This window comes from Balaenoptera musculus, chromosome 5 (assembly GCF_009873245.2).
Source record: "Balaenoptera musculus isolate JJ_BM4_2016_0621 chromosome 5, mBalMus1.pri.v3, whole genome shotgun sequence".
In the NCBI taxonomy this organism is placed as follows: Eukaryota; Metazoa; Chordata; class Mammalia; order Artiodactyla; family Balaenopteridae; genus Balaenoptera; species Balaenoptera musculus.
The window spans coordinates 35,260,863-35,280,855 of NC_045789.1; the positions used below are offsets into that span (position 1 = coordinate 35,260,863).

The 19,993-nt window shown below is 42.2% G+C and overlaps 1 protein-coding gene across 1 annotated transcript; it reads left to right on the forward strand.

Moving 5' to 3' along the window:
- Positions 1-17,782: 17,782 nt before the first annotated feature.
- LOC118895279 (toll-like receptor 2) lies at positions 17,783-18,785 on the forward strand. The gene is given in 4 exon segments (XM_036852226.1): positions 17,783-17,958; positions 17,960-18,033; positions 18,036-18,190; positions 18,192-18,785. Coding segments are annotated over 4 exon segments (999 nt in total).
- Positions 18,786-19,993: the final 1,208 nt, after the last annotated feature.

Consider the following 19,993-nt stretch of genomic DNA (forward strand, 5'->3'; position numbering starts at 1 on the left):
ACAAAGACCCAACACAGCCATAAATTAAAAAAAAAAAAAAAAAAAATAGGCAGAAGATCTAAATAGACATTTCTCCAAAGAAGACATACAGTTGGCCAAAAAGCACATGAAAAGATGCTCAACATCACTAATTATTAGAGAAATGCAAATCAAAAGTACAGTGAGGTATCTGCTCACACCAGTCAGAATGGCCATCATCAAAAAATCTAAAAACAATAAATGCTGGAGAGAGTGGGGAGTGAAGGGAACCCTCTTGCACTGTTGGTGGGAATGTAAATTGGTGCAGCCACTATGGAGAACAGTACGGAGGTTCCTTAAAAAACTAAAAATAGAGCTACCATATGATCCAGCAATCCCACCCCTGGGCATATATCTGGAGAAAACCATAATTCAAAAAGATACAGGCACCCCAATGTTCATTGCAGCACTATTTACAATAGCCAGAACATGGAAGCAGCCTGAGTGTCCATCGACAGATGAATGGATAAGGAAGACATGGTACATATATACAATGGAATATTACTCAGCCATAAAAAAGAATGAATTAATGCCATTTGCAGCAACATGGATGGACTTAGAGATTGTCATACTGAGTGAAGTAAGTCAGACAAAGAAAAGACAAATATCATATATTGCTTATATGTGGAATCTTAAAAAATGATACAAATGAACTTATTTACAAAACAGAAACAGACTCACAGACTTAGAAAACAAGCTTATGGTTACTGGGGGGGAAGGGGGAGAAGGGATAAATTGGGAGATTAGGATTGACATATACACACTACTATATATAAAATAGATAACTAATAAGGACCTACATAGCCCAGGGAACTCTACACAATACTCCATAATGACCTATATGGGAAAATAATCTAAAAAAAATGTATATATGTATATGTATGACTGATTCACTTTGCTGTACCCCTGAAACTAACACTACATTGTAAATCAACTATACGCCAATAAAAATTTAAAAATAAATAAAAATTAAAGAAAAAAAAGGATGAGTTGGGTGATCAGCCACCCCGGGGGCCCAGGATGGAGGAGTTGCCTAGGACGTGAGACTTTCATGGCTAAAACCAGGGCAGTCCGGAGGAAACCAGGATAGTTGATCACCCTAGGTGAGAACATGACCACTGGGGTCTTTGATGTGATATTAAACCCAGGCCGAGCCAGCAGCCATGAGTCAGCCAGGGGAAGACTCAGCTGTGTGTTTTGTTGCCAAAAGAATAAACTGTGGAATAGCCCCACCTTGTTGTTAAAACACGACGTTTTAAATACTGAAGTTTTGTTGCCTTTTGTTTTTCTCAGGTCATTTCTGTGAGAAAAGCTGGCCTAACACAGAGGTGTGGTCATGGAAACTTAGGACTGGGAGAGACCAAGCCTGGTCCACGCCCAACCTCAGCCACTGAGCAGGACATAGGGCACAGGGCAGGGCTTCCTGTTCCTCAGACATCTTCCTACTGGGCATCCTGCTTTCGGCATATGTACTGACACAAGTGCCTCGTGCCCCTTCCTGAATCACACCTCCCCCCCCCCCCCCCCCCCCCCCCAACCTCAGGGAGGTACCTGGCCCCTGGGAGGTGCTACACGGCAGTCCAACAAATGACAGTGACCTGTGCACAGCAAAGTGTGATGGGACTGAAAAGCTCACACCAGCGAAAGCTGGAGGCTGAGCTGCAGACGTTACTTGGCTTTGCTGCCTTTACCATATCCTGGTGACCTGAAGCAGGAGGTCAGTGGCTCGAAGATAGCCCCAGTGGGATTGGCCGTCTCTCGTGGAGCAAAACTGATCCTTCACTTCCTGCAGACCACCTCTCTTTGTGAACCTCTCCCACCGCAGACGCTGTGACCCGGAGCTTCTCCTCTGCTCCTCACAACTGCTCCTCTTCCTGGCCTCACTCTTCCTCGGAGAGTGAGTGACACCGTGACTGGGCCCTCGGACGACTTCTCCTCCTCCCCAAAGAGCCCCACGCTCAGCTGGAACTTGCGCTTCTAAGCTGAAGACCTCCTAAGGGATCTCAGACCAGACTGACTTGATCTAGTGACTGAGGTAGATCATATCCACTCTCTCTCTGAACAGCACCCCCTGTGGGTGGGATTTACTCCATGCCCCATTGTCAGGCTTGGCCTGATTTCTTGCTTTGGCTGTGAAATGTGGGCAGAGTGACAGTGTGCTAATTTCCAGGGGAAGATTTAACAGGTGCCGCATGGCCATTTGTCTCATACTCTTCCCTTCTTCCACCGAAGGGCATGCTCAAATAGAGGCTTGTCTTTCAGCCTGGGATTCAGAAAAAGACAACCAAATACCTACTCTCTCTCTTTTCTACAGAACCTCCGAAGCTGATGGTATCATAAAAAGCACATCATTGAAAGGTGACTATTTGCAAATGGGATCAGATCTCTAAGAATGACTGGATAGGAAGCTTCTGCCCAGTAATTATTCAAGGTGAAATGGAGAATTGATACATTCTGAAAGAGTACCTAAAATAATGCCAAGATCCAATACTCAGAGACCTATTACAAGTGACTTCTGAGAGAGCCAAGCTTTAAGAGAGCTCTGCCTGCCCCACCTACAAAGGTTGGGTTATGGAGTGTGTGGGCTTTTGGTTTGAAAGACAAGGTGTTGAGATAGTCTATTCTTAACAGAGCAACCGGAGCTGGAACTTTCAATTTGTCAGCCCGTGTCACACTTGCACTCCATACCCACCCATGGCTTTCCATGACCCGTGAGAGCCATGACCCCCAAGAGCCTGCATGACATGATTCCCACCACCCCATCTCCCACACTGCCCTTCTTTCTCACTTTACTCCAAGCGCTGGCCTCCTTACCATCTCTCAAAGACACCAAGAAAGCTTCTGCCTCCAAGGCCTTGCACCTGCTGTTCTCATCACTCAAAACACTCACTCCCTACATGTCCCCGTGACACTCCCTCTCTCCCTTTAGGCTTCTATCCAGGGCTCACCTTATCACCCACGTGGAGACTGTACTTCCTTGCCCTTTATCGCTTTTGTTAAAATCAAACACAGATGGAGACTAGACTTGAGAATTTCCTACAAGCAAAGCTTAAACTAAGCAAAGCTTAGTTTAACTTAGTTTTGCAAGACAAGTGAGGTTACTAATTCCTACTTAAGTTTTGCATTGGTTTTACTTCTGTTTTTTATGAACTTTTGAAGCTTTGGATAATGAATTTGAGCACAAGTCACGTCACTCCTGGTTTGAAGCACTTCAGAGTCAATGTATAATATTGATGTTTGCTTTCTTCTGCAGTGAGAAGGCAGACCACATGTTCCAGATGATTTGACCACAGGTTGGTGCAGCTTACATTAGCCTGAATTGCTGAGTCACTACCTAGAGCAAAATTTCCCTGGAGACTTGTCTGGACCCTCAGTGGTCTCTGTATATTTGTTACAGCAGCATAACCTAAGCTATCCTGATTGATACCCATTCCCACATGCCATCAATCCCTCTCCCCTTACACTACTTTATTTTCTCCGTAGTAATTATTATCACTTGACATGTATATTTACATGTTTGTTTGTGGAGGTCATTAATGTTGCTTACCAAATATTTCCATCTCTCCGCCCTCTGGACATGTAGGATGGGGCTGTGTTCCAGAGTTTCCCTTGTGCACAATAACTGGCCCCTTTGGACTCATCCTGGGTCTCAATGTGGCAGACAGACCCTAGGCTGGTCCCCACAATCCTTAAATCTTGGTGTCCATGCCCTTGTATAATATTCTCCTCTTGAGTATGGGCAAGAGCTGTGACTTACTTCTCACCAATAGAATGTGGTGAACGTGATGGGGTGTCGGTCCTATAATCATGTCGTATTGTATAAGACCCCCGTCTTGCTAGCAGACTTTGTCTGTGCCGCCGGCTTTGAAGAATCAGCTGTCATAAAGTAAATGGTTGTATTGGAGACACTCACGTGGCCCCTAGGAGCCAACAGTGACCCTGAGCTAGAAACAAATCCTCAACCCACGGCTTCAGGAAATGAATTCAGCCAAAACCCTGAGAAATATTGGAAGTGACTCTTTTCCTGGTTTAGGCTATGGTGAGAGCCCCAGTCAGTATCTGAATTTCAGCTTGATAAGACCCTGAGCAGAGGACCCAGTGATGCCGCCATGTTGGCCTCCCTACCCACCTGACAAGAATTAAGCTCCATGAGGGCAGAGATTTGTTTTGTTCGCTTCTAATTCCCCAGCATTGCTTGGCATATAGTGGACACTCAATAAATATTTATTGGATGAACGAATAAATGGAAAAGAACTTTGTTTTGTTTAACTTAAGAGATACTTGCCTATAATAAATTATTCATTAAATATAACATGTTAAATATAATATGTTTTGAAAAGTCTAAAGCAACTAAAACTCTGTCATAAGTTTACTACTGAGTTCCAATTCTCATTATGCACAAGGATGATATGATTTGATCCATGGTAGGAACTAAATTTATGCTAAAACAAAAAATAGGATAATATAAAATGAGTGTTTCTTAATCCAGATAAATAAAACAAAACTTTCATTGGTCTTAACCGTGTCATGAGAAATTGGCTGTTAGCATTTTTGCCAAACTTGGAGAGTATGTCTGGAATAGTCTGGTTTACAACGAACAGGAAGTCACATAGTGGAATCTGGTTGTCAAATGAGAGCCTCAAAATGAAAGCCATGCGACAGGCCTCGATTTACAGTAAAGCCATTTCTCATGTAGGGAACTTCATAAACATACTATAAGGATTTATTACATAGTGATGGTTATAATTGTCCTGAGAAATGCAGGAAATTGGGACAGCCAGACTCGAACATGTGGATATTTTGTGACAATGTTATATTGCAAAGTGGCTTCCCTTTGTCAACTGTCACACTTGTGGATTCCTTTCCTACTACTTGTGATAGGCACAATAATCGTCTCCCAAAGACGTCCACATTTTAATCCCCAGACCCTGTGAATATGTTATGTTACATGGCAAGGAGGAATTAAGGCTGCAGATGGAATTAAGGAGGCTAATCAGCTGGTTTTGAAATGGGGAGATTATTCTAGATTCTCTGGTCGGGCCCAATGTAATCATAAGTGTGTTAATAAGTGAAAGAAGGAGACCAGAGTGTCAGAGTCAAGGTCATTCCTTGACTGGTTAGCTTGCAATTGGGGTAAAACCTCAGATACGATCACTTCTGGACAGTGCTGTATTAGTTTCCTATTGCTGCTTTAACAAATTACTGCAAATTTAGTGTCTTTAAGACAAGAAAAAAATTTTAATCTTATAGTTTTGGAGGTCGGACACTGGGCTAAAATCCTTTCTGGAGAAAAGTCCATTTCCTTGCCTTTTCCACCTTCCAAAGGCAAGCTAACCAGTTGGCTTGTCACGGTCCCATGGATGCTGGCAGAACACAGGAGACCAGTGACAAAGGATTATTTCTTACAGCAATGGCAGCAGCTAGAGTATCAGCATTTTGCATGGTTCACTGAGCCCAGATTCCCATGGGGCAGGGTGAGGAGGGCCCCGTGACACCTGCACACACAGTGGGGTGTATGACAGCAGAGGATCCCTGAGCTTGGGGAACTCAAATCTTTCCAATTGGGCAGTAAGCACGCCTGCTCTTTGCTCCCAAGGCAGGTACTACTGTATCTTCCAAAGCTGAAAAGTAGTAGTAAGAGTAATAAGCATGAGAACAGTGGTTTTAACTTACAAACTACTTTTCACATCCACCATCTAATTTAATCTTAACAACCCTGTAAAAAGGTAACACTCCCAAGAAATTGAGGCCCAGAAACACTGACTGACACGCAGAAGACCACCGACCCAGTAAGGGTGGGCCACCATTTCCTGTCGCCATTTTCCATTCTACTACTCTTGGCAAATACACCTATTTGTGTAGCTCTTCACCCTTGGAAGGTATGAAGCTCAGAGTAAATAGTTTTTCAAGCTCTCACCCTGGTGACATGCACATGGTAGAGACTGAAACGCAGTTGATAGAAAGAACATGGGTTATGGAATTAGGTGACTGGACTTCAGATCCTGGCTGTGCTTCTTACTAGCTTCTCTGACCTCTACTAGCCTCAGTTTGCCCATCTGCAAAACGGGATTCATAAATCTTTCACAGGGATGCTGAGAGACTTTCGCCTCATGTGTAGTGTTCATGTTGTCCCTCTTGGAATTACTTGCACAACTTATGTCTTCCCTTTAAGACTGTGAGTTTTTGTTCTCAATCGAAGTATGACTTACAATATTACATTAGTTTCAGGTGTAAGACACAGTGATTTGATATTTTTATAGATTATACTCCATGTAAAGTTCTTATAAAATATTGGCTATATTCCCTGTGCTGTACAGTACATCCTTGTATCTTATCTATTTTATTCCTACGAGTGTGTACCCCTTAATCTCCCTCACTCATTTTGCCTCTCACCCACACCTCTCCCCTCTGGCAACCACCAGTCTGGTGTCTGTATCTGTAAGTCTGTTTCTGTTTTGTTAGATTTGTTCCTTTTTAAAACTGTGAGCTTCTCAAGGGCAGGGGCCATGACTCTGTGCCGTTCACCCCAGCAACTAATTCCACGCCTGACAGAAGGACACGCTGAGTAAACGTTGTCAACACAAAGCCAACTTCTGGCCCCTCGTAGGTGCCTGACAGCCCTGCTCTCTTGCCACCCTCCCTTTGCAGGCCGCCCCTGTCTGGGTTGGCTTCCTGCACGATGGCTTGTGCTGGGCATGGCGTGGTTCCAACGGGAAGTTCAGGTCCTCCAGAGCAGTCACTTTCATTTCCTAAAACTGAAATTTCTGGAAACATGTGATGCAAGAGTGGAATGTGACTGCAGTCACTCCCTGGACAGCCTGCGGCAAGACAGGGTTGTCCTGCCCGCTTCCTGGCAGAGCTGGGGTTGGTCCAGTTGTGCAAGTTTCTGAGATTGCAAGCAGAACAAGTCTTCCTGTGTGTTCGCGATGCAGGGAATCTTCCTCAGCAGAGCTGGCCCGCGGTCTTGGAAAGGAGAGCAGCGTCCTTCCCCTCCCAGAGCAGTCCCAGGTCTCTCCTCCAAAAGGAACAATACGCTACTGTTGGGCCTGTGGGTGTGGCCTGGAGCCGTCCCTTGACAAAGAGACAAAACGTGTTCTCAGATGAGGTTTTCCTGGAGTGGGTTTCTCCCCTCCTCCTTCCTCTGTCCCCTCCCCTTTCCTGGACTCTATTCTCTGCTCCTGAGGGGGTCCCCCCCTCTTCCCTAATACTTTGCCTTCATTGTCCCAGTTGAACCTGCCTGAGGCCACACCCTCTGCTCCCAAATTGCACCTCCACCTGTGTCATCAAACCCTCATTTTCTGAGAGAAACTGAGCTTGTCTAGTTGGTAAGAGGGAAACAATAGTCATCTTAAAGTCGGAAGCCCCATAATATTTACATTCCTTAGTGTATTTACCTTTTGTCAAAGGGGCTTATTCGTCCAAGTGAACGCTTTCTATGGCATCATTTTCATACAGAATTTCTGGCCAGTTAGTCCATTCCAGGTCCCTCAAGGAATAATTCTTTCTTGATAATGCCTGCTTCTTTGAGAGTGACACAGGGGGAGGGTCGGTGACTTTATATTTGGTTGACACTGGATAAGGTCTTTCCTCACCTGTTGGGTCTTCTGCCCTCATTGGACCAGAAAGATAGGTTTAGGATCTGATTATTTGAGTGGCAACAGTTATCTGGTAATTTTCCTGGCAGGGCAGTCAGCTTAAGATTAGAAACAAATGCTTTTCTAGGAAAGAGTGGGGGGAAAAAAATCTACCCAGATATCCACACCCATTCATATAGTTTAATTTTCTCTCGGAATTTTTATTATCTGCCAACACAGCTTTGAGTTCTGCAATTTCATGGGTCTAAGAGTGCCTCAGTCAACAGAGCTACAATCCGCTTTCTCTTCTCGTTCACCCCATCACTGTGTACTTTTGTCACCTATTATTATTATTCATATGCTACATGTTTGTGCACAGATATGGACAGGCAGCTTCATTTCTCCAGTTGATTTTCCACAAAATAAATACAATTATTCTTTTAGCTCTACTGACAAACAACTCATAGCACTCCCAAAGGCCAGGCACTGCTTGTGCTTTGCAGAAGGCACTTTGCCTAATCGTCATAACAACCCTATTAAGTTCATTTTACAGAGATGATAACTGGGGAGGATCACGCAGTTAGCAAGAGGGCCCACGACCTCTATCTGTAACCACAGCACACACTGCCTACCTACTGTACTTTCATGGCAGACCTGTTTTAAAAACACTTTGAAATATTATTTCTCACAACAAGCAAGAGTCATAGTATCCTAACTTTCTAAAAGTCAATCTGGACTGTTGGACAGATGGACAGTTGAGGGAGGACCAGACCCCACTGTAGCCATGGCAGGTTCATGGTTGTCGAGGTGATATTCCTGCTGTCCCCCCAGATTCTGGGGGGTTGGGGGCAGTGGCCCCTTGAATCAGGAAATAGAAAGGTGGCTGTGGGCAGAGCAAGTGACTGTGTGAGATTCCTTCCCCCAGGACGAATGTTCTCATTGTTTTTCTCCTGATCCATCAACAATTGGATTAGACTGGCTGACCTACAGCAAACTAGAGCAGGAACTAAGTTCCCACAGTTTAAATGCCTCTTAAAAAATAATAGCTAACACTGAGCATGTACCAGCTTCTGGGCATTATACCCTGGCTAAGAGTTATCATTCCCCTTTAATAGATGTAAAAACTGAGTCTTGTGATCTGCTCAGTCATAACGCTAGCATGTGGAAGAGGTAAGGTTTGAACCCGAGTCTCTCTGATGACAAAGCTCTGGCCCTTTTGCTCCATTGTCCCCATAACGCTGTGGATGAGGGGTGGGACTCTGTTATGCTGAGCCCTGGAAACCAGTCGGGTTCGGCTTTGGATCTGTGCTCTGTGGTGCATGGGCCATGTTTGGCGGCTGAACTGATTCAGTCCAGAAGCTGATTTATGGCAGCGATTCATGTGAGTCCTTTAGAGCCGGAATAGCATATTTTTATGAACCTATATTTTAGTATGTATGCAGGAAATGAGGGAAAAGCTGTTATGAGCCAGGAAGGATAACGATCATGATCATGATAATACCAGCCAACAGTTATTGATCTCTTTGTATGCCAAATTTCTGTTAAGCACATTATATGCATAAACTCACTTAAACAGTTGGGAAAGTCAACTGGTATTGAGAAGGTCCCATACAATCATCATTTAACTTCCTTCTCAAAATAGTAAATGCTATCATTTCAGACAAGGTTTGTTTTGCTTAAGTGTCTCATATGAGGCAATCACACTTGAATTGTGCAATGCATTTGGGCAACATTTATATGAAGAAATCTTGCAACAAAATAGGGGCACGTACATACACGCTATAAAAAATCTAGCCTTTTCTATTATTTGAGGGTTCAGTCACATTCTCATTGAATAGTATTATTCTCATTGAGTAAAAGCATAGGCATTTGTCTATGGAGATCTAGTGAAACGCATGGTGCATGGGCTTTGAAATCAGACAGAGTGATGTTCCAATCCTACCTATGTCACTTGACAAGTCCTGAACCCTTCTGAGCCTCTTTAAATTTAAAATGCAGGTAATACCTGCCTCATAGACTTGTTAAGGCATTAAACAAACATACATAAAACTTCAAGTGGAGATACTAACACACGATCAGTCTTAGTATAAGCATCTACCTCCCACTCCTCCATCCCGCTTTGGAGTCTACCTGCCAAACGTGACAGTGTTCCCTGACTTCTCCTCCATTCTTCAAGCTCTATTCTGTGCCCCATTTTATGGTTCTTTATTTCCTGATTATCTTGATTTATTCATTTATTTATTCAAAAGTTTTTATTGAACACATACTATATACAAGTCACTGGGTAAGCACTGAGAATACAATAGTGAGCTAAACAATTCTTTTTATGGCCTCATGAGAGAGACAGGCACTAATCACACATGTGGGAGGATATAGTTACAAACTAAGCTAAATGTTATGAAGGAAAGGAACACATATCTAGGCTGAAGAGTAAGGGAAGTGAAGGTGAGTGGAGACCTGAAGGAGAAGTGAGAGTCTCTATGGCAGGTGGTGATGGTGCAGGTGGAGGTGGTGGTGATGGTGTTGGTGATACTGTAATGATGGAGGTGATGGTGCAGGTGGAGATGGTGGTGATGGTGCAGTGGGGATGCTGGTGCTAGTGGTGGAGACGATGTTGGTGGTGGAGGTGCTGGTGATGGTGGAGGGGATGGTAATAGAGGATGGTATCCACAGCACAGCATATGCAAAGGATCTGTGGTGGGTGGAAACTTCGTGGGTCTGGAAACCTGAAAGTCTGATGTGGCTGATGTGGCAGCACACAGACGGTGAGGGTGAGAAGAGGCAGAGACCAGAAGTTGAAGCACAAGCCACATCACAGACCCTGCAGGAACTTGTAGCCTATGTTAAATACTTGGATCCTAATCTTAAGAACAATTTGGAAGCCACAGAAGAATATTAAACTTGAGGTGGGGTGAAATGATCAGATTTGCATTGTTAAAAGATCATTCTAGATCTCTACTGTCCAGTAATGGTAGCTACGAGCTACACATGGGTATTGAACACTTGAAATGTTGCTGGTCTTAGTTGGGATGTGCTGTGAATGTAAAATACACACTGGATTTCAATGACAGTGTAAAAAAGGAATGTAAAATATCTTGTTACTTTTTTCATAATCTTTACATATTGGAATGGTAATATTTGGGGTTAAATAAAATGTAATTAAAATCAGTTTTACCTGTTTCTTGCTTACCTTTTAAAATGTAACTACTAGGACATTTAAAATTACATAAGCAGCTCCCATGATATTTTTATTAGAGGGGGCTGCTCTAGATGCAGCGTGAAGAAGGAGCTACGGAGAAGGCGAAGTAGGTGAGACCATCAGGAGGTTGTTTTCATAGTCCAGGCAAGAGGTGAAGGTAGCTCTAACTAGGTTGATGGAAGTGGAAGTAAAAGGAGTTGGATGGATTCGAGGTAAAATCAGCAGAACTAAGTCTTTAGCAGGTGCTTCTGGATAGATGGTGGTGCCACATGTTGAAATAAAAAACACTAAGAGAGGACCAGCCTTGGCAAGAAGTATCATGAGCTCAGACTTGGACATGCTGAATGGACATGCTCTGAGACATCCACGTGGACGCATGTCTCCAGAAGGCAGTTGCCCATCTAGGTCTGCAGCTCGGATGAGATGTCTGCATGGGAGACTTAAATTTGAGAGGTATTGGCATAGAGATGAACATAAATGAGACTCCTTAGGAAGAAAGCAGCCAATGAGGACTGGCCTAGGACCTAGACTTGGGAAACAGGGTAAGGGAGGACAAGTCTGAAAAGGAGCATCGAAAAGGAAGCCTAAGTATGTGGGGTCATGGAAGCCAAGGGAGAAGCAAAGAAGGAAGGAGTGTCAGCAAGGAGATTTGTTCTGACAGGTTAGACAACAGGAAGAATACAATGTATTTGGGAGTCAGCAGTATGGCGGTCATTGATGACCTTTGCAAGTGCTGGTTGGAGTGATAGGTGTGGAAGCCAGGTTGGAGTAGACTAAAGACTGGGCAAGAGGTGAGGAAACAGAGACAGGAAGTATAAAGAGCTCTTTCCAGAAGTTACTCTATGAAGGAGGAGAGAGAGAGAAGCTTGAGGGAGATGAGAATTTGTTTTTGTTTGTTTATTTGAAATAAATATGGAAGAGACTTGAGGATGTGTAAACACTGGTAGGAATGATCTGGTTGAGATGGAGCGGTGGAAAATACAGGAGAGAGAAAGGATACTAAGCAGCACGTGGTTCCTGAGACGGCAGGGAGGGAGCGTCTCGACTGAACCAGGTGGGGCTGGCGGCCATCCTAGGAGGGAGCCCTCTCATACTGCAGCAGGAGGGGAGGGTGGGTGTGGGTAGGAGCTCAGCAGTGAGAAGTTGAGGGGATCTCTGTGGATGGCTTTAATTTCCTCTGCGAAATAAGAGGCAAAGTTATCCCCGAGAGCATGTGGGGAGGCAGAGACTGCCAGTGGCTGGAGGAGGGTGGAGGGTGAGGTGGGTTGGCTAGAAAAGTGTAAAAACAGTGTCTGGTCTCCTCTAAGTCCATAGGGAACTTTCAGGTTTAGGATTTTGTCACATAGGAGGAATAGGAACATAAGGAAAAGAGAGTGGTGGCTCTAGAATTCCTATTCAGAAGTGGTGATCTGACTCAGGGGTGAGAGGGCTTGAAACTTTTTGTATACTATTTTCCATTACATGATAGTGAGAAAACACCAACTGTTCATACGGAAGGGCAGGGAAGGCTTCTGGAGATTGGGGGGAGGGGAAAGCCCTCTCCATGTTTGGTGACACCACTGGCAAGAGGGTTTGCGGGGGTGGTAAGGGTGTCTTGGAGATTTTGAAGTAAGAAAGGCTGCGTCATCCCAACTTCCCAAGACCTCCTGCTGGCACCCCCAGCGCCCCTGTGCAATGGGCATGCATATTCAGACCATCCGGTGGCCACACCCAGGCTGGTATTTTCCCTGTAAAAAAGGCGGAAGAACCCAGCGAACCAGAAATTTGGGGCCAAGTATGACTCTCCACAGAATGCTTAGAGAATGGGAACCCCGGATTCTGCTGACCCTTCCACCTGTGAGCTCCAGCTTGCACCAGGCACTGGCTTGAATCTACACTAAATAAGGAAGAAAGACAAGGCAGGAGATGACCAATGGGTTGGGGGAAGAGGAGGGACCAGTGGACTCTGAGCAAGATGCAGGAGGCTGAGTTAGTCATTTTGAACTTGGACAACTGTTGGTAATCCCCGGGTCCCGGGAGTGACCGAGGTAGTGCAGGGGAGGAGCTCGGGGGACGAGGGGGTATAGGAACCGAGAGGTGACAGGTGGGTCATCTTTGTGAACAGTGAAGCAGCTGGGCTTCTGGAAGATCTTAAGAAGAAGTCTGTGAGCAGATGCCAAAGTCTTCGACAAGTGAGAGGAAGGGAGCAGGAGGTCAGCAGACAGTGAGAGACAGAGGAGGGAATGAGGGCAAATGGCGTATGTGAGCTGGGAGCCTCAAAGGGACTGGTTTTCTTACAAAAGGTTGGGGAGATAAGTCAGTGACTCTCACATTTGATCAGGGAGTGGAGTTCCTGGATCTGATGATGCCTTACCCTACCCTACCCTAACCCTAACCCTAACCATGGATTTAATCCCATAGCTTTAATCCCATCATATAAACCAACATTTAGTACAAATCATCTCTTAGTAATCTAAAAGGGCTGGAGCTGGCACATGGTAAATAATGTATACACAGTCAAATCTGTTCCAGTGATTGACAGCTCAAGGGAGCCATAGCTGAGGGAAGAGCAGAAGGACACTGGCGGGACACACAGGATCAGACCAGAAGATGAGGCCGTAACTGACTCAAGCCAGAGGAAACCGTGGCCATAGGCAGCAGAAGAGGAAGGAAGGACATGGCAAATTTTTTCTTTGGTGACTCAAATTTAATTTTGTCAATGTTGGCTTTTTTAAAAAAAAGTCCTCATTATTTTTTGTCTGCAGAAGAGATAATTCAGGAGTTTGCTTTGGCTTTATGATTTAATATCTAAATAACTAAATTTGCCACGTTAAAAATCTTGTCCTTCCTTAAGCTTTTAGGTTTGACTAACTATTCGTAAATCTACCAAATTTAAACATCAGTTTAAAAGGGACTTTGGCTTTTGTTTGGTCCCATTTACAAACTTAGCTAACTAAACTTTTAATTAATTTTAGCGGCATTTATAAATGTGATATATTTGATGTTCTCTTTAAGTGTCAATTGTTTGACTTAGTAAAACTTTCCTGAGTTCTTAAACAATTCTAATATAACTAATACACTTATAAATATGGTAAAATTTAAGCTCTCTTAAATGTTTCAATGTATGACAAATGTTTCAATCCGTGTTTCTACAAACAATGAAAAATTTCAACTTAAAATCACAAATATAAATGAAGTATACATTTTAAGTTGGAATTACAAGCTTGACCTTGACTCTAATAGACCAAATTTTAAAAAAATGTGACAAGTCTTTAAAAACCAAATATTCATAGATTCCTTAGCACAAAATATTAATATAAATACTAATTATAAGTCTTCCAGAGATTGCATCCAGAAACTTTTTGGGTCAAGTATGACTGTCCATACAATGGCCAAGAAGACAGCAACCTCCAGGCTTTGAAAGATACTTACACACACGTAGGAAACCATTACATCATCATACATAATTTGGGAATTCATTCATAGAGAGGTGGCCAATGATATGGCCTAGGAAGCTGGCAATATAATGCATGGTCTGTGACCGTGACTGGTACACACTGAACCCTAGTTATGCTTTGTAACAGGACTGAACCTAGAGAAGGCAGTGGTCACACAGCTCATGTCCCTGGGTCTGAGTCATTATCATGAGCTCATTTTTTTCCATCCACATGGAAGGCAGCAACTTCTACCCAGACTGCCACATCACATGGTTGGATTTAGCAGTTATTTGATTCTTAAGATATTTCAATATATTTCCCAAGGCACTCCAAAGAACTTAGAAATTGATAAAATTCTGCCTTCTTTTCATATTCTTCCTGACTGATGAGGCCATACAGATATTAAAATGATACCAGCTGCTCGCTCATGGTTTTGTCTGACTCTGTGATTGGAAAGAATACACTATATTTCTTCATTCTCGTCTTTAAGCAAGGTCAGCTATTGTGCGGCAAGTGTAGGAAGTTGGGGCTAGAAGCCGCTGGTCAGACTTCTCTCCCTTGCAGTCCCACCTGTGTCTGCAATGTCCATACTCCATTCCTCCAGACCCAACTGATGTTCTGAAAAGGCATGTCAATCCACCACTCAACAAGTAATAGTTGGGACTTCCCTGGTGGTCCAGTGGTTAAGAGTCTGCCTTCCAATGCAGGAGACGCGGGTTTGATCCCTGGTCACGGAGCTAAGATCCCACATGCCACGGGGCAACTAAGCCTGCACACCACAACTAGAGCCCACGCGCTCTAGAGCTCCCGTGACGCAACTAGAGAGCCCTCATACCGCAACGAAAGATCCCCTGTGCCACAACGAAGATCCGCGTGCCGCAACTAAGACCCGAATTGGCCAAATAAATAAATAAATAAATATTTTAAAAAAAAAGGCAAGTAATAGTTGATTAGTGCCTACTGTGTTCTCAGGGCTGGGAATACTTCACTGCAAAAAGGAGAACAAAGTCCATGCCCTCATGAAATTTACATCCAGCCACATTCAGCAGCTGTGTGTGAATTTGAAATCTCCTTTTCTATCATCTACTACCAGTCCTGCAACAGATGAAAATTATTTGCATTGTCCTTGAGAGTTTTGTATATTTGGACCTAACCTATACAAACTTACCTCATGTATCATCTTCATGGTTTGGCCCTTTGCATCTGGGATAATGCATCAGAGAACTTGAAGAAAAGTCTCTTTCCCTCTCTTTTTTCATTTTCCCAAGTTTTAGATTCCTGAAATATTCACAGATTCTCTAAATTAAAAAAAAAAAAAAACAAGACTTTTATGGACTTTCTGTTCTGAATTAACTTAAGTTTGATGCTTCCAATCCTTGGAGTTAGGTACCAAGAAGTCTGAAATCAATGTAGAAGATCAGTCACTTGGGCTGACAGATGAAGCAGTCAATTTTACTGTAAGAGATTTTGTTGGTCTTTGTTTCTTCTTTCTTTCTTTCTTCCTTTCTTTTTTTAAAAAAATGAACATTTAGACCATTCTTACTAGGAATATCTTAATTTCTGGAATCATTGTAGTCTGATGAGTTTAGTCCTGGAATGGACTTTGTAAAATTTGGGTGCTGAATCGCTCTGATTACACATGGAGTGGTATTGGCAAGGCAGAAAGCTGAAAATGAGCATTCCAGAAGGGATAAAGCCATCCAAATATGATATTAGAAGATTTTATGATTTTATATTTCTAGGTAGTTTGGACTTCCTGAGTTACTTAAGAAACAATTTTCTTTCCATCAAGAAATATCTTAGCCAGGTCTCTTTTGGTTGCAAGTGAGAGAAATTAATGTAAACTAATTAAAGTACAAGGAGACATTTTATAAGCAAGGCAGGATGACCTGCTAGAGAAATTAGGTGTTTTCTCCTTCTTTCTCTAAAAGGCGAGCAAAAGGTTAGCTCCTCTATTTTGGAGGCCTGATATATCCATCCTTTGCTCTTGGAGAGAAGAGGATGTTTTAAAGTTGGTTTTATTGAGATAATTTATATATAATAAAATTTATCAATATAAAAAGTAGTTTGATGAGCTTGACAAAGACATACAGTCATGTAACCACCATCACAATCATGATACAGAACATTTCTATCACCCCCAAAAGTCCCCATATGCCTCTATGCAATCAATCCCCTCTCCCACCTGGCTCCCTGATACCTCTGCTTTCTGTCATAGTTTTGCTTTGTGTAGAATTTAAATCTAAATGAATTGTGTAGAATTCACTTAAATGAATTCTATAGTATGTATTTGTTTGTGTCTGACTTCTTTCACTTCATATAATTCTTTTCAGATCATCCATATTCTTGCATATTTCAGCAGCTCTGCCTTTTTATTGTTGAGTGGTATTCTATTGTATACATATACAACGATTTCTTTATCTGTTCATGAGATGATAGATATTTGGGTCATTTCTAGCTCTGAATAAAGTACATGCTTTTGTTGGACTTATTTTTTCATTTCTCGTGGGTAATTACCTAGGATTGAGATTGTTGCATCATTAAGTGCATATTTAATTTGATAAGAAACTGTCAAACTTTCCCAAAGTGGGTGTATCGTTTTGCATTGCCAGCAGCAATGTATGAGAGTTTCAGTTGTTCTACATCCTAACCGACACTCGGTGTTGTCAGTCTTTCATTTTAGCCTTTGTAGTGGGCATGTAGTGGTATCTCAATGTGTCCCCCCTGCCCGAGTTTTATTGAGATATGATTGACATGTAGTATTGTATTAGTTTAAGATGTATAACATAATGATTTGATATATGTATATATAGTGTGAAATAATTATCACAATAAGTTTAGTTAAAATCCGTCATTTCACATAGTTACTATTTTTTCTTATGATGAGAAATTTTAAGATCTACTCTTAGCAAGTTTCAAAGGTATAATAACAGTATTACTAAAACAGTAGTACTAACTATAGTCACCATGCTGTACATTACATTCCCAGAATTATATATCTTATAACTGGAAATTTGTACCTTTTGATCACATATAAAGAGGTCAATTTCACTCAGAAAGGTTTTGTCAATCTTCCAAGTTTCCAAAATATTTAGAACTCAGAAATACTGCTCTTCATATGAGATCACAAGTAACAGAAGACACTCTTACACTCAGGCCCACAGTGAAAAAACTAATAGTAAAGCAAGTTGAAGTAATTAAACAATAAGATTTGAAAATCAGTTATTGAATGTAGAACTGGAAGACTGTACTTCAGGAAAATGGAAAATGGGATGGCTGCGATCCCATGATCAGACCAGGCCCAATAGAAACTGTAATAACAACAGAGCTTAGCTATGAGAATTTTCCACAATGATAGAACTTTAAAAACATGCTTTTATATTAACTAAAGATATTCACAGTTGAAACTGCCAAAGCTTGCTTAATACCATATCCCCCTTCTCAATATTTAAAATCCACAGGATACTTGGATCTCAGTGAACATTTGATGGTTGGAGAAGAACTGAAACAGTCAGTTCAAAGGTTCTCCCTACATACTTTGATTTTAAGACAAAATAATCTATAAACCCTGGACAATGTTGCTTTCTCTAGAAAAACCTAACATTGATCTTTGTCAGTGTACACTTGGTTCTTTACTTAACTCTTATCAGTGGCCAGAAAAGGTAACATACTTGAATTTATCCAGTGTCAAAATATACAATCTAACACTCAATGTTTCCCAGACACTAGGCATATTAGATGTTAGCCATATAGTCTTTTATTTTGTCACATCTTAAAGAACTTTACATTTTCAGGTACATGTCGAAGATGCTCCCAGGTACTTCCTTTCCTTGGAAAGTAAGCAAGAAAATAAAACTTTCTCTAAGGAGCAACTTGATTCTTTTCAAAAACTGAAGACTTTGGAAGCTGGTGGCAACAGCTTCATTTGCTCCTGTGACTTCCTGTCTTTCATTCAGGGGCAGCAGGCCCTGGCCCAGGTCCTGATCGGACTGGCCAGAAGACTACCTGTGTGACTCTCCATCCCCCGTGCAGGGCCAGCGGGTTCGGGACACCCGGCTCTCACCTTCTGAATGCCACAGGGCAGTCGTGGTGTCTGCCGTGTGCTGTGCCCTTTTCCTGTTGCTCCTGCTTGCGGGGGTTCTGTGCCACCGTTTCCATGGACTGTGGTACGTGAAGATGATGTGGACCTGGCTCCAGGCCAAGAGGAAGCCCAGGAAGGCTCCCCGCAGGGACATCTGCTATGATGCCTTTGTGTCCTACAGTGAACGGGATTCCTACTGGGTGGAGAACCTCATGGTCCAGGAGCTGGAGCACTTCAACTCTCCCTTTAAGTTGTGTCTTCACAAGAGGGACTTCATTCCTGGCAAGTGGATTATTGACAATATCATTGACTCCATTGAAAAGAGCCACAAAACCATCTTTGTGCTTTCTGAGAACTTTGTGAAGAGTGAGTGGTGCAAGTACGAGCTGGACTTCTCCCATTTTCGTCTCTTTGATGAGAACGATTCTGCTGCCATTCTCATTCTGCTGGAGCCCATTGAGAAAAAGGCCATCCCCAGCAGGAAGGGTTTCAGTTGAAGAACAATTCTAGTTTTTAAAAGAAAAATATCTATAAAATGAAATATTCTCAGGTTTCAAAACTCAGCTGTATGTTGATTCAGAGTTTTACTATTATCATTTTGCATAGGCACTATTAAATAGTATTCTTCAAAAGTTACAGATGTTATTGAAATCTCTTCAAAGTAGAAACATTTTGAAGAATGAGCATTTGCGTACAACGATCTGTGTATTAGTGCAAGGATTAGAGCAGATTTTCATTAAGTGATTTTTGATGGATATATTTATTATTTTCTCTATTACAAAATATTTTATGTGAACAAGATAGACTGTGTTTTTTGATAACTTCATTTTAGAATTTCAGTCAGATTCTCAAAAATACAGATACCATGAGAATTACTTTTTACCAAATTATCTTTTCATATTGTGTTCATTTTCTAACTTTTTAAAAAAAGAATAAGTTTTGTAGGCAGTTAGAGGAGGTCTTATACTGAAAAGAAACTAAGGCGTTTTGGAGTCTAACCTGGGATTTGCCACATGGCTCTGAGCCATATGACTTGAGGCAAGTTCTTTAATCACTTGAACTGAAGGCGTAATAATATCAGAACTATTTATTTCACGTGTTATTATGAGACTCAGATGAAAAGATTTATGTGAAAGTGCTTCGAAAAAGTGAAGAACTGAACACGTATAAGGATGTGCCTGAGTAGAAGGTGCTAATAGCTTTGCTGAGAGTGTAGAGAAAAATTCACTGCATGTAGACGACACTGGTAGTAAGTTGTGGGTAAATACATAATTTCTACTTAACTTTGTCAGAATATTCTAATCAACTTTGGGATTACAAAGCAATAACATCAGTCAATCTAGGCAGCTCAACTAGAAAAGATATATAGAGAAAGAACAGAGGTTTTCAGTTTCTGGGCAAAAAATTGGAAAGAAGTTTTCTGAAGGACACACTTGAGAAATCATGAGGAAAAGAGGGGGAGATTTTGAAGTAATAAGAAGAAAGTGTTTCAGACAGCTGGAGAGCCTGAATGGTCAGGGATGCAGAGAAATGTCCCCACGGTAATCAGTAAACTGTATAGGAAAACAGACTCCATCCCCTCAAGTTCACATTCATGCCTATAGATTGAGTTTGCCTGAGGCTGGAGCCTTTGATGAGGACTAGGCATGTGGAATAGGGTAACACAAAGAACCCTGGGTTTAGGGTAAAATTCTGGTTTCAAATC